We start from the raw sequence: 24899 nt of genomic DNA on the forward strand, positions 1-24899 counted from the left end.
AACCTTGGGGTTTGATTTTCCCTGCAAATAAGAAAGTGAGAAGTCTGATTTATCATTACTAAGAAAGCTGTTGCCTCAATACATTCATACTTCTTCATTGTTGAAAGAGTATGACATAAAAAGAAGAGCATTTATAAGCCATCACTTTGCTTTCCTCCTGAGAAAGGTGCTTTCCACATCTCTGCTCCCTCCATCCTTCCCTCCTTTCAGGCACCAGACCTGGGTAGGAAGGGCTGAGGGCAGCAGATGGGAACTGGCTGTTGCTCAGTTTGGAAAGCAGTTCCTGACATTTGGCTCACACCTGTCAGCAGACTCCGTATACACTTATCCTCCTCTGTACCATATGTTTCCATGGAAAAGCAGTCCCAATGATCTATTGCCTTACTTCTATCACTCCTATTATGGTCATAACTGAGCATTTCACAGTCGTTAATGCATTTACTCTGACAGCATCCCTGCTGCGTAGGCATTTAGTATCACCCACTTTACAGATGGGTTAGCTGCAGCTCAGATCAACAGCTCCTCAAAAGTCTTTGGATATGTCTTGTTGAAATCAATGGGAAGAAAACACATCTCCAGGAGAAGTGAGCTTGGGAAAGCAAACTACATGCTCAGTTTCACTCAAGCAACTTGTAGTGGTGTGAGGAATCCCTTTTCTGGGTCCTAAACAGATGCTCAAAGCTCTGGGCCATTTTGTTTTTTTTTGACACAGAGCTGTTTTGCAAGATCCAACAGAGCTGTGGTTGCTGCCTCCAGTTTTTCTTCACCCTTTGCCAGTAACCTCCTGTCTCACAACCCTCCACATCCTCAGCAAGTTCTGAAGGGGATACTGCAGATTTAGTGTAAATATTAGATAGTTAAAAGACCGCTTCTGCTCCTGTATGCTTTTTCTCCCATTTCCTCTATGCGTTATGTTCTTCCCTGCCTCTCAAAACTTCTTTGCAATCTCTCATAATCAATGTCTATGTAGGAGAGAAACAGAATTCTTTTAAATGTACTGTACGTACCTATCAGTCACCTACTTATTAATTATAACTAAAAGCATGATTAATCTGTCATGGATAAGGCTGCTAAGTAACCCTAATCATGCTAATTCATTTCTGTCACTTACACAAAGGCAGCATTATCATCAGTTTTCATATCCGTGCATACTGAAACCCATATACACAGCAGCTGCAGAGCACTGGTACAGTTCTTTCTGCCACAGGTAGGATGAGGTTGCATCATGGATTTCTGCATTGACCCCACAGTGCCGGTGCAGTGATTTACTTCCTTGGTACCAGTAGAATTTAATGATGTTATCTTTTGCAAATAATTTTCCCTTCTAAAATGGATGACAACTGCGGTTATGGAAAGTATTTCCAGGGGCTTATAATGACTATAAGTGAAGTTCCCCTGCGGGAGGGGTCAGCATGAAGGCCAAGGTGCTACTTAAGCTCGGCACTGTGTGGGAGCTAAGAGATGCGTAGGTCTTATACAAGTGTGAACGTTTAAGGAAAACAATGTCTTTTGATATTGCAGAGCATAATGTGTTCCCTTCTGTGTTCCCTTTCTCTGAGTGTTCAACTGAGCCATTTTTAAAAGCCTAGACATTGGAAAGTTAATTTCCAGGTGCCAAACTTGAAATTTGTAACTGCACCTGAAACCCTTGTGCATCTACCCTGTCAAGCAGTCAATGGGCGGATATACTAAATCATAGCTGAGTTATACTGTTTAACTTTTAAAATGTTCTGAGGAAAGTTTCTGGCGAAGTTGCAAAGCTGAAACCTCTGGAAGTCTAATTAGAACCTACATATTAGGAATAGAACAAAGCAGGGTCACCCTACAAAGGAACTAATCCACTGACGCCTTGGTGACCTGCCTAGACTTGATGCCTGTTTTTGATTGGATAAAGAATGAAGAACACAACCATTAGGTGCATTAATTATATAACCTGAGTAGAAAAAACAAACTTTATCTTCCATATATACAGCCTTTTGTCCAAATATGATAATGTTTTATGTAAGTGTATTAGTATGATCTGCCTAGAACTAAAGAAGTTCACTGCAAGATGATGTCTTGAAAATATAATCTGCATCCCTCTTGTGCTGCATGCCTTGGAAACCTGGATAAAGAAAGTGTTTTGGTTTTTGCTTGAATATCTGCTAAGCATCCTGCAGGCAGGGGCTCGATCAGTAGAGTTCTGAGCACACGTGTTCATGAAAGACTCACAAGAGTTTGTCTCGAGTCATCATTATTCTAAGTATTGCCGTTGCCAAGTCATGGTCAGCTCACAGTGGGAGATTAAAAGAAGGCTGGAAAGGCAAGTCAAATAACACGCAACCTTATGATGTAGTTAGTTGATGGAGTGATTTAGTAAATGCAGGATGAGTCAAAAAGGAAGGGCTGGAACAAGCCAATCTTCCACACATGTAAGAATCTTTTCCTAGGAGAACAGCTTGAGGTTCTGAAGAAAAGGAGTGCTGCTAGTTAAAAAATGAAATAAATTGAAGTACATTTCTAGGGCTAGATTTTGGACTAATGTTAATCTGTCTTCCTTTTGTTTGTTGCAGTTGAATTATGTATTTTAAACAAGGGTTTCACTGCTGCTCTCATAGGGTGCAGACAGGACAGATATACAAGGGTCTGAAGAGCATGTCCTTGTTTTGTTACTGCTGCTTGAAATTATTTGGGCAGCCATATGACTTAGAAAAATCTTTTCACATATTTTTAAAGACATTTTTTGTATGGATTTTGCAGTTTATATTTCTTTTTTATTGCTGTTTAGTTTTCACAGTTATGTGTAGTACAGTACACAGTAAATTGTCTATAGCCATTCACATACTTTGTAGCAACATACAGAAAATCTTAAGGTCACCATTAAATCTCAGAATGTCCTCCTTTCCATAGTAATTTCAATCTCTTCTTGAAGAGCTGTGCTCCCCTACCCTCTCTTATTAATAAGCATGGCACCTTTCTGTTTGTTTCCCTTTCCATCTGCACAGCTGTAGTCTTTTCTTTCAGCAAGAGACAGTCACAATTTTGTTTGTCACACTCAAATACCAATTTGTTATTCTTTATGGATTGTACACTTGGCTTTTCCTTATGGAATAGAAATTAAAAGAGCACTGACATTTAGAATATTAAGGAACTACTCCAACCGATTATAGTCTTGTTAAAATGAGTCATACACTTTCAGTCCAAACTTCTTGACATACACATCCATATATATCAATTACTATGACATCATTGAAGGACTATTTTTACCTTGGTAATAAAAGCTGATTACATTTGTCGACTTTTCAAATGATACTTAATCCAGTGAATGTAAAGAAAGGTTAGGAGACACACTTGCTCTCAAATAATAGCTAAGACAATTTTACATGTCTGAAAATGCTGTGCATGTAAAATATTTGCAGTTTTGAAGCATAAGTGAAAACTACACTGTAGAAACACAAAATAAATTAGGTTTATCAAGAAGAATTTAACTCACCTGTCAACGAAAGCATGGTGCAGGATGAAGATAGGATCATTCGCAGAGCCTTGTACTTGGGACATGGAGCCATTCATGTAGATGTGAAGGGCATTATGCAAACCACTTTGAGATATGTTTGATATTGCAGTGCGTGGATCAGCAAAGCCTGTATATTCCAGAGAAAATCATATGCTGATACTACAATGCATAGAATTCTTTCACCAGTAACACTGAAGATCAAAGTACCTAATTTCAACTCATTTACTTTCAGCATTTTAGACAAGAGCTTCAGAAAACATGTAAAGGAGTATTAATAAATTTCAAAGGCATAGGAAAGATGAAGTTAGAATAAGCTAAATTAAAACTCCTGCCATGTAGCTAATGCAGCATGTCAGCAAATGTGCTGCTTAATTGGTTTATATTTTTGAATTTCTACATCCATTGTGTGTGACTGTAAAAAGGAAACCTAATTCCTGCAGGTGTTTATGCATGTATGTTTATTCACATTAAATTTACTTCTTTTTTTTTTTTTTTTCTTTTTTTTTTCTCTATCCTTATATACTTCTAAGGTACAACAGGCTAGTGTATCTCATCATATATGCAACCATTTTATATCACTTATCTCTATAGAACTCATTCTTTAATTGGAAGGAGACAATGCAATATATGCTATTATCTTCACAAAGGGGATTTGTAAATAATTAGTAAAATATTAATGTGTGTATGTGGTTAACAATCAACTGATGATCTTCTTTCACCTTCCCTCTTGAGCATGAAAGTCTGTAAACTACTGTTATTTTGAATCTCTCCTTCAATACAAGCTTTACAAGTAGGTCACACAGAGCAAACCCTGAATTTCTGGTGTGGTAGCCTACCCACACATCAGCTTTGGTGCTGGTAACCTTTTCTTAGCATCGTAACAGACGAGCCTCCTCCCTAATTTTAACGACTCAAAATAAAAGTCAGCTAAACCACGTGGAACTTCTCTGGTTTTCTGCAAGAAAACATTTTAAGCTGATGTTAGTCCTACTAATTAACCTGCACTAACATCTTCCTGCCATCTCTGGTTTGGTTCATGAAGGTGTCTTATTATCACAATTTCTGTATGCTGAGGAAATATAATGTAGGGATCTTTAACATCTTTAAAAAACAATAATCAAATAAAAAGCAGTATGCATATTGTGCTGCTTCTCTGTGTTTTCCCAATATTGTCACATTTTATCAAAGATGGGAGAAAGAGAGAACTCTCTGGGAAATGGCTCACACACTATGAACACTTGCCTTATTTACTTATTTGGACCAAGAACTAACATTTGAAAGAGGAGCAGCAGTATTCTTTTGAAGTGATTCTCCCAACAGTCCTTCTGTTTCCTGTAGTGACTCACATCACAGGGCAATTTGTGCCTTAGTATGCTAGACTGAAGGAAATTTAACATCAGTGGCTGCTCAGTTATCAGGAGTGAACTAGAGCTAGTTTTAAATAACCTCTTCTTATCAGAACCTTCATGTGTAAGATGGAAGTCAGATCATCGGTATCAACTGTTTTGCGCTTTTGGGTTTGCTGCTCTTGATTCATAGAAGGTACTGATTGACACATGGCTATTTATGTTTTATTGCTAAATAACATTCTATCAGTTTGGAAACTTGATTATTAGACACCACTGAGAATGATCTGCTGGATGGGTTATTTTCACCTCTCTGTGCTTCTAAATTCCCTTATCAGGCTTTGCCTTGTCTAGTAATCTCTTCAAGCAAAATCTTTTGGTGAAAAGCCCTGGATAATTGTCATAGAATCACAGAAGCATTTGAGTGAGAAAGGATTCTTAAAGGCCATCTAGTCCAACTCCTGCAATGAACAGACACCTACAGCTTGATCAGGTTCCTCAGAGCCCTGTCCAGTCTGATCTTGAATGCCTCCAGGGATGGGATATCCACCATATCCAAATGGGGAAGCATTTTTCCATACTTCACTATATATTAAATAAAGCTTATATATTACACTCAGGGTCAAATAATAGCTGTGACATCTAAGAATCAATATATCATAATAACTGTCTATCTTTTTGATGGCAAATTCAAAAAGATTTTGAGAAATTCAAAGTAATTCAGAGAAGAAAACATAATCAGGAGAGCTGGAGGAAGTAGAGTCGGCTTATGATGAAAAGACTTCAAAGCAGGGTGAATCTGGATTTAGGAGAGAGTAACAATCATGTTAATGCTTACAGATAACTGCAAGTGTCAAGTACATCCAAAGTGGAAGAGGATTATTGAAGATGATGCATGGGAACATAAACATGGGCAGAATTTCTCAAAGGGAAAATCTTGCCCACAGGAAGTTGGCTGATAGGGAATGCTATACTATGTAGCTGCCACCTAGCCAAAAATAAAACCTGGAATAAAATATATTTCTAAAGGTGCTGTGAAGAATGATGCACATTAACATTTTGACCAGAATTCATAGGAATTGATTGCAACAATTTTGGCCTTCCTTACAGATAGCCATAGCAGGTGATCGCTGGAGTTAGTTGATTTAGCAATACTCCTTACCAGGGAATCTCTGTGAATCTTAACTGAAAAAGATCTGTCTGTATATCATTCTGAAACTACTCTTTTACTTATATCCAGCTGCATTATAATATATTGAAGGTAAGATAGATTTCTGCAGGGTTTAGGCAGATGGACAGATCTAGTGGTTGGCAACCCTGTCCATGGCAGGGAAATAGAACTTGATCATGGAATCATAGAATGGCATAGACTGGAAAGGACCTTACAGATCATCAAGCTCAAGTTGGAACTTGATGATGCTTGGGGTCCCTTCCAACCTAAGCCCAAGGGACCCCAAAGATCATCAAGTTCCAACTTGACATGTTTTATATCAGACACTGAATACTTTTAAAAATTTCTTAATGCACTGCAAATACTTCATCTAATAATTTAGAAAAAAATATACAGAACATTCTGGCTCTAGTCAACTTTCATGAAACTTCCGAATTTCAGCAATTTATTGCAATGATCATATGCTCACAAGTAACTGGGATGTTATTAAACCCCAACATCCCATCTCCCAATTAATTGGGGTGCATTCAGTCATTCTCAAAGGTGCATCATGAGAAGTTAGGAAAGTCCATATAAACATTAAAGCTAGCAGGAATAAAACTGTAATTTGATATTAATTCATTTTATTTGTCTGGGTATTAATCTTTTCTTTCAGGTGAACTGATATCACTGGCTGTGAGTAGGGCAGCTCCTTCCATCTGCTTTGCATCATGGTGTGTGTTCCCATCCTCTCCCATGTACTGAATACAGCTGTTCTTAGCCCTTCTGTGAACTGAGTTAACTCACTGAACTGACAGAATACTCATGCAGTATCTTATGCAACAATACACAGTACCAGAAGGTGGTGAGAGTGACTGACTAGAGGACTGAGGAAATTGCACAGAGCATTAGGTCTGTAGCCGGTGGTAGTGAGCTATTAAATCATCCAGCCAGTATAGAAAGCTGAATCACTCAGACATCCTTCTAAGTTCTCATTTAATTATTGCGTATTAGAAATAGCCAGTAGGGCATACATCACTGAAGAGAGTTGAGGTGTTACCAGTGATTTCAATGAGAAAAGAATCATATTTTTAAGTGATTATAAATGTGATTCTGCTCCTACTTATAACCTCGTAAATCAGTAACAATGATTCAGTGAAGTTGAAGCAACTTCAATGGAACCAGGCTAAATTAAACCAGATGAGGATTTAGCCCAAAGTTTATAATAGGAGGAGCTAATCATTCACTTGCAATTAAGGCTGCCTAACCCTTGTAGGATGATATATAGGTGGTTCTCATTAAAAATGCAGTGGGTTAAGTATATGTCTTTTAATAGAGAATTTAACTATACTAACTTTAGATTTTACTGTCTAATGTCAGAGTCCACAGAAATTCCTGTATAATCTATCAAATGAGAAACATTATGTATTTCAAGCAGGTACTGTTTCCCTCAAGTGCTCATTTGCCACTATCTGAAGTGCTGTAAGTATATTTAGTGGAGGGTATGCAGACCTTGTGCTACAGAAATGGATGAACCATTCCAGAAGTCCTTTCTCCTCTGATTATTTAAGCGGACTGCCTAACCTCCGTGGCACTACTGATGTCTGTGAGATATTGCTGTTTTGTTTTTAAACGGCAAAAATTTCTTAAAAAACATAATTTGGTTTTGTATCACTTTCTAGGCCTGTTATTGGGGCAGCAGGGACTTTAAAGGCCAAATTCTGCTTTGCATATCCACATGCTGACTGATACACTAAGCGCCACTCTAGCCAGGGATGACACTTTCTTTAATAAGGTTTCTACATTTGAGTGAAGCTCAGGTCAGACACATGCACCTATCATATAGATGCATTTATATATACATATATATATACAGATATAAAAATTTTAAGACCATATCCTTACAGGTTTTTGAAGCCAGTGGTGTTTTTCTAACTTGCAGCGATGGAGATTTTCAGCCATTGGAAACATATTTTCTCAAGCAATGTTATTATTGTAATCTCTCTAAAGTGAAGCAACTGCAAGATCTCCAGAATTTGGCCTAAAGGGCTGTAGCAAATGAAAGTTTGTGATTATCTAATTTAGACCATATCACCACCTAGGGTTTTTACTTATAATGATTCTTGTAGAACTTCACTGTGATCTGAGATGAACAGTCTTTCTGGTTATCTGTTCAGGACCCTCTGTGACTTGACAGCACTTTCTCAGTGTGCAGCCCAACTTTACTCAGAGGTTGAGAATTTAAGCTGGATAAGAGATGCTGGCTGTAGGCTAAAACTTTTTTAATTAGAAGTTTTCTGCTGGAAAACTTCATTTCGAGAAACCATTTTTTGTTAGCTATATGGATTACAGTGAGAACACTGAGAAAAGTTTTCCAGATGAAAATATCTCATGGGACAGGATCTTACAGGATGTTCTATTAAAACGAAATTACATTTTGAAGTGCTTGATGTTCTGTTCCATTATTTCATGACAGAGCAAGAGTAACGATACATAGATGTGTCAGACAGTGACCTGCTATGGCACAGTTTGACTTGATACCATGTGTCATGAGTTAATTCATGAATAATCAAAGTGATATAGAATTTTAGAATCTAAAGAATATTATTTTGTCCATTTGTGGAAAACTTAAGAGACACTGTTTTTCATTTGAAATTGTCATGAATACACTCATCTTATACGTGGAAAAAAGTATTTTTTGACTAATTCTTAGAACATGTCTAATTCTTAGAACATTAAAGCTGACCTACACAAAGAAGCCCAAATCTTAATTTACAGTCAGCTGATCCTCACCTATTGCTTATACTATTAACTGTTTTTCTGTACTCTTCTTGCATTCAAGATGAAGATTCAAGATGCATGTCTGATGAAGTCAGTAGTGTTTTCAGTTAAGATCTCTGTTCAACAAATCGTAAGTAAAATATTTGCCTCCAAGGAAAAATATGCCACCTACTTTTAATCCACTGTTTTTCAATCTAAGTAGAAACTACCCCATCCCAGAGTGAGAGGACATCCTGAGTGCTCAGTTCCACTGGGTTGTCGCTATATTGACCTTAGCTGATCATATTTGTTGTGGTTACTCATAATTGACATCAGTTGTGTCTGCATAGCAATGTTATCTCTCAGGTAAACATGGATTCAGTGTGGTGCTGATGACTACCTCTTAGATGGTCAAAATGTGCTTGTTCCAGTTCACATGGATGCTCAGACATGGAAGGGCATGAAGTTTTGTCCAGAAGTGCATGATGTCTATGTCTGGAATACACTGGCCTCATCTTGTGCTCAGTTCTTCTAAGTGATCACAGCTGTTTTCCATTACAGAACTAAAGTTGAGGAGTAAATTTCACATGGGTGTAAATCAAGAGCCACTCCATTAGTATCATTAGCTTGGTTCTGGTCATCTTTTGTAAATTTAAAGTAACACCACTAAAGTACATGGAGTTACTTTGGATTTACTTTGAATCTAGAAGAAATTAGAATTTGATCTTAGTTGTATCGGCACAAACTTGGGTAAACAAGTAAAGAAGGATTTAAAAGACTCTCACTGAGAAAAGGAAATAAACGCTAGAATCTATGAACTGTTAGCAAATAGGTGAGAATGCCATTACATTATAGCACAACGAAAGCAAATTAGCAGTCTCATTTTTGGCATCTGTATGTAACAAAAAAATGAAGCAGATCATTTGTAAGAAAAGAGCTACCAAAATGTACCTTTATTTATTCATTGTGGGTTTTTTGTTGTTGTTGTTCTTATTTTTTTGTTTTTTATTTTTTTTCCATAAAGGACTTCCTACTGTCTGTCTCAATCTTGGCCATGTATTTTTGACTAGGTATTGCACTTCATTGTCTTTAGTTGAATAAACTGAAATGTTTATGGACCTGAAGTGTAAACTTAAGTGTTGAAATAATTCAGATTAAAAATAATCTCAGTTGGAAAAAAAATTTGTGTTGTTGAACAAGTTAACTCCATACTGGAATAGAAAAACTCTCAAAGTATTCAGAAGTCTTGTATTACATATCCTACTCAACTTTTGCAGACAGGAAGGCAGTAACTCCATTTGATGGACAAGATCTGGGTAGTATTCTGGAACTCTCAGTTTTTTAATTACTGTTACTTTTCAATTATAATGCGTTTTAAGGGAATGAGGAACACACTCAGAGAAAAAGCTGAAGGTGCTGTTGAAACAGAATCTTAATTAAAAACTAAAATCAATGGTCTGAAACAGTTTTCACTGTGGAAGCACTAAAGAGGGTAATGATAGTTGGGGAAGGAATGTCCTATTCTTCAGCAATTTTTGGTAATAATTTTCAGGAGAATGAGTTAAAAATGCCTTTCATGAAACAAACAGCGAACTGATTTTAGGACTAGCTAGTTTTATAGATAGTTCAGGCTAAAAGGAGGAGCTATTTCTGCACTCTATTGATCTTCAGTTTCTTTCTTAACAGCTCTGGAGAACTGTAGATAGAGCTCCTTCAGCTAGGCTATTAAAGTTATAAAACAATATGGTAAGGGCACTCGGAGTTGGACTACAGGAAACATTACTTTCTTAACAGGATTTCCCCTGGTAGAGAAAGAGCATTGTAGTACTGAGTTGGTGTTTTGCTTTTGGTTTCACATCTATGGAATGTCTATGGACAGGACATTTATTGTCTCAATCTGTTCCCACTGAGCTTTTTCTTACTGTAGTGCAACCTCTTAGCCTTCCTCCACAATGATCCTACGACTTGCAAAGGGCCTTCCTCATTGCTACAGAAAAGTTCTCCATCTCTTTTCTTCCCTCTTTGAATTACACTGGAGGGATCTTTCAGGCACTCTGAAAAGGCTATTATGCATGCACATCTCGATGGACTGAAAAAAAAAACAGACATAAATTCACTCTGTCCTGGCTATAGGCTAAATGGATGCATCCAGAGGTCATGCAACACTATGTTCAAGATAATATATGCTATCTAACTACCTAAGCTTCTGGATCATATCTGGCTTGTGTTCATCCTCAAGGACGTGTAGTTTTGTCCCAAGTTTATAGGAGTATTATCTAAATCACATTAAATCCACCAGAGCTCATTGGTGCCTACCCTAGTGGTAATAAGCTGGAGCTTCACAATCTTAGTAGAAATATGAACATTCTTCAGGTTCTAAAGATTTGTTACACAGAACAGGAAAGCTCACTCGGAGGAAAAATTGATCTACAAGAGTTTCTTCAGGATGTATGGACACTGCCACAGTTCAGATTAAAACATGATCTTTTCATAGTGTGTTTGGCTGATGATTCTAGTATATTAATAAAGATCAGCCATGACTGCCATGACATTAATGTGAAAAGAGACAACAGAGAAAAGAATGATAGATTAATCAGACAAAAACCCTGATTCTGGTTTTACAATTTAAATAACTTCCTGGCCTCCTCTTTGGGAGGGCTATGTGCTTTCTCTGGTCAAGGTACAATTTAATGAGTAGTCATGACATTGAAATTAAGCCTTTGAAAGTGAATGGTCCATTTTGATTCTATGGCTCTATACACTGTGCCTTTGGTTTTGTTTACAATACTAACAGCAACACTCACGATTTTGTGTCTTGTTTATTTCATTTCCCTTTTCTCTACTTTTCCTTTATTATTCTTCACATTTATTCACATATGTTGTGGAAAAAAATGTATAGAAGGTTATGCCACCTTTTTATTTCCTGAACTTTACTTGTTTTTTCTTTTCAAATGTAAAAACCACAACTGTCAACAAAAACTGTCCAGAGATGGAGTCAATAAATATCTTTATTTTCTTTTGTCTTCAGAATGCATATTCCACTTTTTTTTTTTTAATTATTTTTACTTTTTTTAGTACTGAAACTATTTTTATTTTTTTTTCCCCATTTATGGCATTGCATACTGCATCAAGAGTAATACCATAATAGACAATTAAAAGCTTTGTTTCGTTATCCTCACACCAAAGTCTATACTGTTTTTATTGGCCCTTGTGTACTTCCTTGCAATTAAAATCTCTGGGATATCAATGAAAGTATGGCCTATTTGCTTCAGCAGATATATAGTACAGCAGGGAAGTAATGGTTTTTGGTAACTATACTGTGCTTACCTTGTTTACTAGCAATTTAGCAAGTTTTGAAAGAGATTGGGTCGATAGATAATTAAGAATAACTATTCTATTTACAAAAGAATCCTTGTTTATCAGCAAATTAGGAACCTCTATAATGGATTAGCTAATTAGATAACTGAGATGAATAACTAAACACTTCAGCAAAAGATGCTGAAGTTAGACTAGATAACAGGAAAAAATTCTTTACTGTGAGAGTGACGAGACACTGGAACAGGTTGCCCAGTGAGGTTGTGGATGCCCCCTCTCTGGAACATTCATGGCCAGGCTGGATGGATCTGTGAGCAACCTGATCTAGACAGAGGTGTCCCTGCTTATAGCAGAAGGTTGGAACTACATGATCTTAAAGGTCTCTTCCAACCCAAACCATTCTATGATTCTATGATTAATGTTCAAGGTGTACTGTTATCCTTAACCCTTAGATTCTGGGATGAAGCCCAGAGTTGCTGATGCATATATACAACCCAAGTGGCAGCATCTTCTTTCACCCTTGACATTCAGCACAGTCTCAGGATAATCCTGCAGTCTGCATGGACATGGTTGCAATCATGGGAAAGTAGGTTATTAGATTATCTGTTTTTATCTGTTTTCATGCAGATATATTTCTGTGCCTGGTACTGACTACTGTTGAAACAATGTCTCATAATAGATGGATTTAAGGTCTGGTCTAGTCTGCACTTTCAATATTTTAACATGGTACTTCCTGTATGTTGCTAGGAGTAAGTATGTTATTATTTTATAACTATATATGGTATAATACAATATATATTTATACTATTTTACATTATAGTATGTTATATGAGTTGTGCATAATGAAATTAGCTAAAAATGTCCAAAGTTTAAGGGCTCTAATCTCAGAGACAATCAAGTTACTGACAGGAATATCATAGCAGAATGAAGTGTTACCTTCCAAAGTGTTTCGGAAGCTGTAATTGGCCATTTTATCCATGGATCCAGATTCATAGTGAGTGAGTGACAGACAAAATTCGACTTCTGATGAAGATGGGAGCCTTGGGGTCCTTGATTTGTCATTGTTTCCAGGATTTCGAAGTATAGGCCCTTCACTAGTGGCATTGCATAAAGCCTGTTGGCTGTTGTACTCTTCAGATCGAGTGCAGATTACCTGTATAAAACACTTTCTATTAGCAAAGTTGCAGTTTTACAAAAATGCAAACAAACAAAGATATACTTTGATTACTATGTTAGGAAGAAGTGAAGGAAATACACGATGTAGTAAGGTTGTTGCAAGAATATATATATTTGTTTTAAAATTGTCTTTGTAATATTTTAATATAAGAAGATATTTCATAGAAAATATCACCCTACCATGGTGCAAATTTTGAAATAATGCACCAGTGACTGTCCATTTGGGCTAATGTGTCACCGTTTATTTGTGCTTGGAAACTCACAAAAGCTAAATTCAGTGTTATCAATCAGTGTAGCAGGATTCAAACAGAGTTAAACCTTCTGCTGCTGTTGCAAAAAGGAGGCTTTTGGCTTCAACAGACTACTGAACAAAGCCATAATCATGGACTTGTCTCCCTATGCAGTAAAGGAGAAAATTGTTGACTTGGAACATGAAAACAATTGTAATTTGGTCTGAAAATATCTATCATCTGTGCTTTGTCAAACTAAATGGACTAAATGGACTTAGTTTCACTGTATCTTGATGATTTTTTATGTACAAAATGAGAAAATACCATGTTCTTCACAAGAATGTTATGAAGATGCACGTATATCAAAATCTGAGGTGCTGTGTTCATGGATATTGGAAAAGTATTAAATACTGCCATAATCTGTGGATTCAAAAGCAAAGTTCCATGACATAACAAGTCATTATTTATGAGATAACTGCCAAATGACTGGGGATGTCAACTTCCAGTTCAATCTGAGACTCCTGAACAAGCAAGGTAGATCAATGCAAATTCATGTGATATACAGTTTATTATGAGTCAAACTCCTTCACATTTGCCATAGGTTAAAAGTGGCTACACAGACTGTCTATGTTACTCAGGTGCTGCTAGCTACCTTTTTAAGCCACAAGAACTTAACCTGAAGACATAGCTCCTTTAATCGCCATGCATCTCTCATGCCCATTATAAAAGCTCTCACACACTAGATCTCATTGCATCCACTGTTTGACCATAAAAATAATGGGAATAAAAAGGAGGAATTTATATACATACATATATGAGTTCTTTTAAAATAAACCCATAGGAAGTTTGTACATGTTCTAACAAATATTTCTACTTTATATTCAGGACATTGCCTGGTGGGGAGTCAGGATGGAGAATGGAGGATGGATGAAAATGCAATGGCACAATAACAAGCAGAAGATAATGTCAGATGATTTGGTGGTCCTACCTGGTGGTACAGTTGATGCATTTACCAAAAAGAGCAACAGTGGCTCAAACCTTCCAGGGAGTTGTTTCATTGGCACCTCAGGAGAGGTTGAGAGTCCAAACCAAATCTGCTATCTAATGCTTTACATTTTTTTCTTAAAACAAACAAACAACAACACAAACAAAAAAGTGACCAAAACAAAATGCCTCCAAAAAACTAGAGATCTCTTCAAATAGGATTCTGTGATTAGCAGGTAATCAATGTAATTTATGAGAAATTGAATGGAGAAAGAAAAAGTCTCAATTTTGAGTGATATACATTCAAAAGTTTTTCATCCTGGAAGTGTATCCTTGTTTCATCAACCGAAACAATGGAGAAGGTGGTTGAAAGCACCATATTTCCATTGAATAAGGTGGAGAAATGTAATGATCTCTGTTATGGAAAGAAGTGAATGGGAGATTTACTTTGCCACTGCTAGTTGTGTACAAAATTGCCAGGAACAAAGAAACACTTTAGGGCAACCTCTGCAATCAATAGAGAGAGGCATCTCCAGAGTGTGATTCAGCCCTCCCAAAACCAGATGTCTGGTAACTGAGATGTACTTACTTCCAGGGGTGCCAAGCTCTCTCCATTGATTAAGACAGTGAAAGAAAATGTAAGAAAAATCAATGTGGGAACAGTCTCTGGACTGCAGTTAGCAAGGAAAGCAAAATTAAATGTTCTGCTTAATGTTCTGTTCCTGCATTAGGATGGGATGAATCACACCCTGGAGGCATGGATATGCCTCTGAAGTCACTTAAGACAGAGTCAAAGGCAACGTGCTTCACAGCCTAACAAACTTTTGGAAGACTGGAAGGAGATGAGAATACTTTTCTAAGTGATTTGTCCACTAATTCATATAAAAAGTGTGACAGAGCTGGTGATATAACCTAGATTTCTTAAGGATCTGGAGTTCTTAAATGATAAGCTTCTTGTGAATATGAATCTCATGAATAATTTTTTTTTTCTTTTTTTTTTTGAGGAGATAAGAAAGCTTATCAGAGAAATTTATCCATTGAGACTGCTTTGTTAACTGAAATTTGCTCTGGTATATTAAAACTGCTAAGGTGCCCTTGGAGGCTGAAGGTGATTGTCCAGCAGGATTTAACATGCACAGAACTCAATTTCTCTTGGCAATTCTCCTGAGAATTGTGCTTCCAAGAAATTTATTTTTAGATTTCACCAAGAAGGAAGGGGTAGCAAGATGGAGAGACCTACACTTGAAAACACAAAGCACAGCTACACAGCTGTTTTGATGACTGTTTTCTCATTACTCTGATGAAGTTCAACCAAAGTTAAAAGGAAAGCAGGGGGATGATTCATGTGGGAGATTTTATAGTAATTTTTTTGCTTATAAAGAATGCACAATCTGAAGTCCCTGTAAATGCACTAGTGAAGAAAACTAGTGAGCCTTGCCTGGTGGATCTCAACTCTTTTCCAAGTCAGCACTTGGTTCAGAAACTGCAATCACAAAAGCTTTCTTTCTAGCTTGGTTTTCTCCAATCCTTTCATAGAGCTTCTCCTGGCTTTGCTGCCTTGTCATCTCTTGTCTTTTCATCCTCTGCCCACCACCCAGAGATATAACCCTGCTCATATAAAGAGGAATCATGTATTGCTTTCACAACTGCCATCTCAGACGCTCAGGGAGCTTTCAAGCATGAGCTCAAATATATCTAAACGAAAGAACATTTCCCTGTTGTTTTGTTTGTTTGTTTTTAGTGTGATTTAATTACACTCAGTGTTAGGAGGCTTAGAAATGCCTAAAGTGTTATTTTTTTATTCAATTTGTGCCTCTGTGTAGCCCTTGTTAACTGACTAACTGAACAGAAGCAAGATGCTGTAAGGCACCTGGTAGTGAATGATCATGAAATGCCCACATAAGGGGCAGGAAAGTGCTTAACTGTGTCCTTCCTGCCCTGAACCAAACATTGAAGTCTGGCTGTAAAATGAGGTTGGATGATTTTCCATATATACCACACATAAAGGTGTGATTTAGTTGTTACAAGTTATAGTTCTATCCTGAAAATATTATTTGCTGTTTTATCAGTCAGGTGAAGTGTTAGCAGTAAAAGCACACAGGACAGTCAAAAGTATCTTTTTTTTAATCCTTCTGGATTTAACCTGCATAATGTTTACACAAAATAGGTCACAGAATTGCCTTTTTTTTTTTTTTTCCATTCAGTATGAGGTCTTTCTACTAAAAAAACATGCTCTTTAAACACATTTTGTATTCCACTTTGAAACAGTCCTGAGCAAATTTCTCTGTTCATCCTAAACAAAGCCTCACATTCAACCTGCACCCAGTGTCTGTATGCACAAATCCACTGGCTCCACAGAAATTGTTACAAAGATTCTCTGAGGAACAGCTTATGTAAGCAATAAGCAGAGCAAACGCCAGTAGATGGCAGTCCAGAATGCACAGCAACATTCATGGGCTTTGTAGCACCAAAAAATAAAAAATAAAATAAAAAAAATCCCTTGGTGCACTGCAGCTGAGATCTTCTGCACAGCTCTTTGTATCATTTCTTAGAAAACAGGCTGTAAATGTGCAGAAGCATTGCTGCTGTTCACTTTGCTCCTGCTTGCACAGGCCAGCCCCTGGGCTGAAGTAAAAGGAATCGCTTTTGGCAAAGTTCAGTCTTTTATCTACCGCTTTTAAATTCAAAGCTTTGGAGTTTTGAGTGCCAAATTATTTTTGCTTATTACATAGAGACATGCAGTACATGTAACATACAACCTGAACACCTGGAAAAGTTGGTGAATAATTTTCTTGGGTGTTGAAATGGCTGCTCACTGAAAAAGTGATCTGAAATTCCTTTGGTTGCTGAGGAAGTGCCGCCACTAAGAACTGAATCTGCACCTCTGCATACTGCTTCCTCAGACAGCCAGTTCCTAACTCTGTTCCTCCTATGAGCCCACAAACCACAAATCTACCCCTGTCTGGAAGATGTATCAGAACGTTTTTGTAGTTCTATGCTCCAGGTTAATACAGAATAAAATAACACTTCGGAGTGCAGCCAACCACTTGTCTATGGGGCACAACGTGCCTCTCCCAGGGGTGAGAAATGGGCATTTCCAAGCTGTCCTTTGCTGCATTTGGTCATCCCTCTGTACTCAGCACTCACATCTCCAGGACTGTGTTCAGTTTTGGGTCCCTCACTACAAGAAAAACATTGAAGCCCTGGAATGTGTGCAGAGAAGGACAGCAAAGTTGTGAGGGTTCTGGAGCACAAATCTTATGGGAAATGGCTGAGGGAGCTGGGATTGTTCAGTCCAGAGGAGAGCAATCTGGGGAGGGACCTTATCACTCCAGCTGAAGGGAGGCTGTGGCGAGCTGGGGATTGGCCTCATCTCTCACATAACTAGAGGTAGGACTAGAGGGAATGGCCTCAAGTTGCACCAGGAGAGATTCAGGTTGAACATTAGGAAAAATTTCTTCTCAGAAAGAGTGTTTATGCACTGGCACAGGCTGCCCAGGTGTCATGGTTTTGGTTTTTGCTTATTTGATTTTCAATATTCCACATCAAAACATCATGTACTGGAATTGAAGTGTTAATGCTCTAACTCTACGTACCTATCCCTATACATTACGGAAGTCACGGGATCTGACCCTTCCGGGGGGACGGTCTCTTACTGCCTGGCAGTGGGTGCTGGAGGGTGCTTTCCTAGCCGTTCCAAGCTTTTCAGGTTTGACTCGGTCTCGGGAACTCTCTCTCATATCTTATTTGATTTATTAGTCTCAATTTCAATTAGATTGTATTATATTGTATTATTTTGTATTCCGATATCATAGTTAGTAAAATAAGTTTACCTCCATAGATTGTTGCTGCTGTTTTTTTCCTTTTCCCCCTTCCTTCCCATTTTGTGGGCCCAGGTGGGGGGTGGGGAGGGCAGGGCCCTACTGCCCCCTGTCACGGGCATAAACTGATCTAGTTAATTCCGTGACAGATTTTTGGTGGAGAATGCGGGCATAGCTGCCTTTTGTTTTTGGTTTTTGCTTTTTGGCTCTTAGAACGAATCTCGCTCTCTGCTCTTAGAGAGCTTCGTTAGGGAGCATTATCAGTAGTTCAGGTTTTGTGCTGGGAAACTTGACCTTGAAAGACCAGGCGTACTGCCAGTATTCTGGGATATTTGTAAACTTTGAGCACTGCTTAGTCTGGGTAGTGCCTTTTTTTTCCTTTCCCCCCCCCTCTTGTTAGTTTCAGTTCATTAACCCTTTTTGAGCAGAAACCAGCGATGAACCCACTCTTTTTCGTGGGAGCGCTGAGTAAGGGATTAAAAGCTATGGTGTTTCTCGCGACCTACTGGCGAATCATCAATGTCATCATTACTTGTTGTGGACTTGTGTACATATATAACTACATATGGGCACTGACGGAGACGCCTGTATGGTACCTATCTTGGTACCTATATGCAATGTTTAATACGAATTTTGACACTTGCATCCCGGATGGAATGGCTAATTTCACAAGCAACTACATCCCAGATGGAATAGCTAATTTTACAAACCACACGATGTTCAAACCAGTTTCCAGGTTTTCCTTTTGGTTTATCAGACGCTTTTCCAATGCTGAGTTAACTCTCATGCTTGTGGTCGTAATATCACTCTCCCTGAATGTAGTCCTATACAGGAATAGTAAGCAGAAGGAGTCTCCTCCAGAACCAGAGAATGCTGACTGGCAGGGAATATGGGGAGGTTTAGGAAAAATCTTAGAAGCACTGGGACCCGCAATGTCATGGGATTTCACTCTTGAGCACCTGTGGGATCCCCAGAAACTTAGCCAGTATTTGGAACAGGGGCAGTGCGGCTTAGGTAAATCTAAGGAGGTACAACTTATTTGGGGTTTGGCTTGTGCTTACCGTGCTCTATATAATACTGTTTTGGAGAGAGAGAGTTTCCGAGCTGAGATTCAAGCCAAAGGGAAAGTCAAATCTGATCAATTACAGGAGACACCAGTAACAATATCAGTTGCCCCTGTGGAGGGCAAGAAATGGAAACGAGTGCCCTCACGTCTAGAACGGAAAAAAGAAGAAGAGGAGGAGGAGGAGGTGGAGGAAGATCCAGCTGAGGGGCCCTCCTCGAAACCACCAACATCAAGAAAGGCAAAAGGAAAAACTAAGAGACATGCAGAAGAGAGTGATGAAGAGGAAGTTTCTATTACTACTCGTCGGCCTCTGAAGATGACTGAAATCCAAGGCTCAAGAAAGGAATTTACACGGCGCCCAAATGAAAGTATCGTTTCCTGGTTAGTTCGCTGTTGGGACGACGGGGCCAGTAGCTTGTCTCTAGATGGTAACGAAGCTCGCCAACTAGGAGCCATTGCCAGAGATCCAGCTATTGACAGAGGAATTAGTCGATGTCTGGATGGGGCTGCCTCCCTCTGGGAACGAGTATTAACAGCCGTGAAGGAAAGGTACCCCTTCAAAAGTGGCTTGAAGCCTGTGACGAAAAGATGGGATACAGTTGAACAGGGTATCCAGTATTTGAGGGAAATAGCCGTGGTGGAAATGTTGTATGACCCGAACTGTGTTTTTAACGACCCACAAGGCCATGACCCTGAGAGAGTGAGAACAACGCGTGAAATGTGGCAGCAACTCACATCAACAGCACCAGCCAGATACGCCTCTGCACTATTGGCCGCATCGGACAGATACCAGGACCAACAGAGAAGCCCCTTAGTTTATGAATTGATTCTTATGCTCCAAAGCTATGAACAACAGCTACCCCCAACTCGCGCCGCCATCGCCGCCATCTCACAAATGACGGAGCAACTGAATAAAGTCCAAGAGCAAGTGTCTTCACTGATGAATCGTGACAAACCTGTAGAAGTATCAGAAACGCTTGATGAAGATCAGAATAGTCAAAAGAGTCTACTGAAGGAGATGAAGGAAATGATGGAACAAATGTGGATCCAACTAACTAAAGATGATGAACCCTCCTTCTCAGGTGCAAAATCAAAAATCTCAGCTGTTAGAGGCAAACGCTCTCCAGCTCCAGGAAGGAATCCTACATCGCGACTTGCCTTGTGGCGTTACTTACGTGACCATGGAGAAGACATGAGGAAGTGGCACGACCAAGCTACTCATGTACTACGAGCACGGGTGAGAGAATTACAAGGCAGATCAACCGCCAGTGCAGTTGCTCCGGTTACCACAGGTAATGAATAGAGGGGCCCTGCCCTCAGTCAGGGGGGGGAAAGGGATAATAGAGTTTATTGGACTGTGTGGATCCGATGGCCTGGCACATCAGAACCACTGAAATATAAGGCATTGGTGGATACTGGTGCACAGTGCACTCTGATGCCCTCGACTTATGAAGGGACAGAATCAATCCATATTTCTGGAGTGACTGGGGGCTCTCAAGAATTGACTGTGTTGGAGGCCGAGATAAGCCTCACTGGTAGGAACTGGCAAAAGCACCCTATTGTGACTGGTCCAGGGGCTCCATGTATACTTGGTATTGATTACCTCAGAAGGGGGCATTTCAAGGATCCTAAGGGGTATCGATGGGCCTTTGGAATAGCTGCTGTAGACACAAACAACATTAAGCAGCTGTCTGTTTTGCCTGGCCTGTCAGAAGATCCGTCTGTTGTGGGGTTGCTACAAGTAAAAGAGCAACAGGTACCAATTGCTACAAAAACAGTGCACAGACGGCAGTACCGTACCAACAGGGATTCCTTGCTCCCCATTCATAAGTTGATTCGTCAACTAGAGAGTCAGGGAGTGATCAGCAAAACTCACTCGCCTTTTAACAGCCCCATATGGCCAGTGCGTAAAGCCAGCGGAGAATGGAGGCTGACGGTGGACTATCGTGGCCTGAATGAGGTCACACCCCCACTGAGTGCTGCTGTGCCGGACATGTTAGAACTCCAGTATGAACTGGAATCAAAAGCAGCCAAATGGTATGCCACCATTGACATTGCTAATGCCTTTTTCTCCATTCCTTTGGCCAAAGAATGTAGGCCACAGTTTGCTTTCACCTGGAGGGGTGTTCAGTATACTTGGAACCGTTTGCCCCAGGGGTGGAAACACAGCCCAACCATTTGCCACGGGTTGATCCAAACTGCATTAGAACAGGGCAGTGCCCCTGAGCACTTGCAGTACATTGATGATATCGTTGTGTGGGGCGATACAGCAGAAGAAGTCTTCACAAAAGGAGAGCGAATAATCCAGATTCTTCTGCGTGCTGGTTTTGCTATTAAGCGGAGCAAAGTGAAAGGACCTGCTCAGGAGATTCAGTTCCTAGGTATAAAGTGGCAAGATGGCCGTCGTCACATCCCGACAGATGTGATCAACAAAATCACCGCTATGTCTCCACCCACTAGTAAGAAAGAGACACAATCTTTTTTGGGTGTAGTGGGCTTTTGGAGAATGCATGTTCCAAACTATAGCTTCATCGTAAGCCCCCTTTATCATGTGACGCGAATGAAGAATGAGTTTACATGGGGCCCCGAGCAGCAGCAGGCTTTTGAACAGATTAAGCAAGAGATAGCCCGTGCCGTGGCCTTAGGGCCAGTACGGACAGGGCAGGATATAAAGAACATCCTCTACACTGCTGCTGGAGAGAAAGGCCCCACTTGGAGCTTGTGGCAGAGAGCCTCAGGAGAGACCCGAGGCCGACCCCTGGGATTCTGGAGTCGGGCCTACAAGGGGTCGGAAGAGGGCTACACTCCAACTGAAAAGGAGATCTTAGCCGCGTATGAGGGGGTTCGGGCTGCTTCTGAAGTGGTCGGTACTGAAACACAGCTCCTTCTGGCACCTCGACTACCAGTGTTGAACTGGATGTTTAAAGGAAAGGTTCCTCCAAGTGGCATCAGTTGCGTGATGCCAGGGAGGTAGTGAAGTCACTGACCTTGGAGGTATTCCAGAAACGGTGGAGATGTGGTATTGAGAGATATGGTTAGTAACCATAATTGTAAGATATAATCTAATCCTAACTAAGTGGCAAAGCTCAGGCATTTCTTCACCAAAGAGGAAAAATACAGGGAAATCCCCAAATCTACAATAGAACAAACTGTACTTTGGGAGCTTACTTTTATAGGCAGCACTTTAGCAGGTGCTATGTCTATAGCAGCCCAAATGGTTTCTAAGAGATTGTGTATATTTATATCTAATTCTTCATGTACTCCTGAATGTTAGCAGAAATGGGAAGGTAAAACAGACAAAGAAAAAAGAAAATTTGTAAAGTAAAACTTCAAAGAAATTCTAAAAACCTTTATATGTGTTCTTTATGCAAGTGAAAGGTCATTAATTATCTCTGTGACCCTTCCAGCATAAGCATTAACAATGAAACTATGCTAGCTATGAAACTCAAGGCTACAAATAGATGAGACAAATGTAAAGTGACAGCTCTAAAACAAATCCAGGCCCTGCAAGGTATTTTCTCAGCCTCCAGAAGTTGATGAGTTTTGTCTATTTGCTCAGAGGCAGCCCCAAACTGGTGGATACTTGCATTGCACTCAACACTTCAAAATGTTGCTGGGGAGGAGAAGAAAACTCTGCTATCAATTAGGGCTGCAATATTCATAAAGTCTTTCTGGCTCGATAAACTGTGATTCCCTGATCTCTCTGTCTCCAAGTTGTGCCCTCTCAGTGTTGCTGTATCTGTGTCCACCACAAATTCTCAGACCCATCTTTTTATAGGTAGGATTTTTTTCTAGTGAATTACAAATAAATAAAAAGAAAGAAAATGCTTTTTTTTTGTGAAATTCAGTAGCTATTAAAACATACTGAGAAGAGCCAACTAATGGCCAATATCCAACCTCATGATCCTGTACAGTTACTTTCAGATTACAATGACATTAAAAGGCAGAGGAAGCCCAACTGGCTGCACTTGCTGTGGCTGGTTTAAGAATTGTTAGGTTTGTGGTGTTCCTATTTTTAATTGTTTTTACCAGAGGTTTGGGGCTCTAGAACTCGAGGAATGGATAAATGAGGATACAGAGGAATGTCCACCCAGGATGTTGTCAAGGGCGAGGAGGTCAACTCCATGCCTCAAGACTTTCTCCACCAATTCTGAGAGGAAAAGAGGTCCTCATCTGTCAGCCAGACCCTACCTGCAGGGAAGTATGCTGCCTCCCCAGGGCCTAGGTAAGGGACATTTCTAGGAGATTCCCTAGTCTGGCTTGCCCCACTAATTATTATCCCTCAAGAGGGAAGCCTGAGGGCTATCAAAAGGGACCACAGGAGACTCAAGCAGCCAGTGGATGGAGGGAGGGTAGAGGTGATATTTTTCTCTATCCTTTCAGTGGCTTTGAGGGATACTGAGAGGACCAGGAAAACCCATCTGATAAATAAGCGGCTAAGACGCTGGTGCCACTGCAGGAATTTTGGCTTTTTTGACAATGGATGGTTTGCTTGACACCTGGCTTGATGGCTACCAATGGGGTCAACCTGGGTCTTCGGGGAAAAGAATTTTGCCCCTGGAAGTCCATTAATGATAACTTTCTAGTTCAAGTATTGGACAGACCGACAAGAGGTGAAAAAATGCTGGACCTACTGCTCACCAACATAGAGGAGAATTTTAAAGATACTAACATTGAAGGTAGCCCAGGCTGCAGTGACCATGTCCTGGTCAAATCTGTGATCTCGAGGAACTCAGGCTTAGCAAAGAATGGAATCAGGACCCTGAACTTCAGGAGAGTGAACTTCAGGCTGTATAAAGAGTTGTTGGATGAAATCGCCTGGAAAACTCTACATGGGGACAAAGAAACATAACATAGCTAGCAGCACCCTAAGGTTGCCTTTTTGAGAGCACAAGAGCTCTCCATCCTCCAGCAAAAGAAATCAGGATGATGAGGCAGGAAACCACCTGGACATGCTTGAAAAGTGGGCACACAAATATCTAATGTGGTTTAACAAGACCAAGTGCCAAGTGTCGCACTTGGTTGGGGCAATCCCAGATACGGGTACAGTCAGGGAGAAGAACTCATTGTGAGCAGTTCTGCAGAGATGGACTTGGGGCTCCCAATGGACAAAAAGCTAGACAAGAGCCAGCAGTGTTCTCTTACAGCCTAGAAGCCAACTGCATCCTGGGCTGCATCAAAAGACCATCAGAGAGAGGTGATTGTCTCCTTCTCCTCTGCCCTTGTGAGGCCCCAGCTGGAGTACTGTGTCCAAGTCTTGGGTCCCCAGTACAGGAAGGATGTGGATGTGTTGGAGCAGGTCCAGAGGAAGCCATGAGAATGATCAAAGGGCTAGAGTACCTCTCCTATGAAGAAAGGTTGAGGGAGACCTCATTGCAGCCTACCAGTACTTGAAGGGTGCTTACAAGCAAGAAGGGAACTGACTTTTTACACAGTCCAAAAGTGATAGGACAAGAGAGAACAGCTTTAAACTAAAATAAGGTAGATTTAAGTTAGATGTTAGGAAGAAATTTTTTACTCAGAGAATGGTGAGGCTCTGGGACAGTCTGCCCAGAGAG

The 24899-nt window shown here is 39.8% G+C and overlaps 2 protein-coding genes across 2 annotated transcripts in view; one reads left to right on the plus strand and one right to left on the minus strand.

Annotated features, from left to right (window-relative positions):
• Positions 1-24899, minus strand: part of TYR (tyrosinase) — a 52712-nt gene that overhangs the window by 21951 nt on the left and 5862 nt on the right. Inside the window, exons 2-3 of the mRNA XM_031612426.2 lie at positions 13001-13217; positions 3473-3620 (exon numbers count right to left, since the gene is read on the minus strand). Coding sequence (XP_031468286.1) covers positions 3473-3620; positions 13001-13217 — 365 coding nt within the window. The remainder of the gene's footprint in view (positions 1-3472; positions 3621-13000; positions 13218-24899) is intronic.
• LOC149920327 (uncharacterized) lies at positions 18020-20644 on the plus strand. The gene has a single exon (XM_090134070.1). It carries the CDS (start codon positions 18713-18715, stop codon positions 20642-20644), a length of 1932 nt encoding a protein of 643 aa, XP_089990196.1. The 5' UTR covers positions 18020-18712.

This window comes from Phasianus colchicus, chromosome 1 (genome assembly GCF_987193195.1).
Source record: "Phasianus colchicus chromosome 1, bPhaCol1.hap1.1, whole genome shotgun sequence".
Taxonomy (NCBI): Eukaryota; Metazoa; Chordata; class Aves; order Galliformes; family Phasianidae; genus Phasianus; species Phasianus colchicus.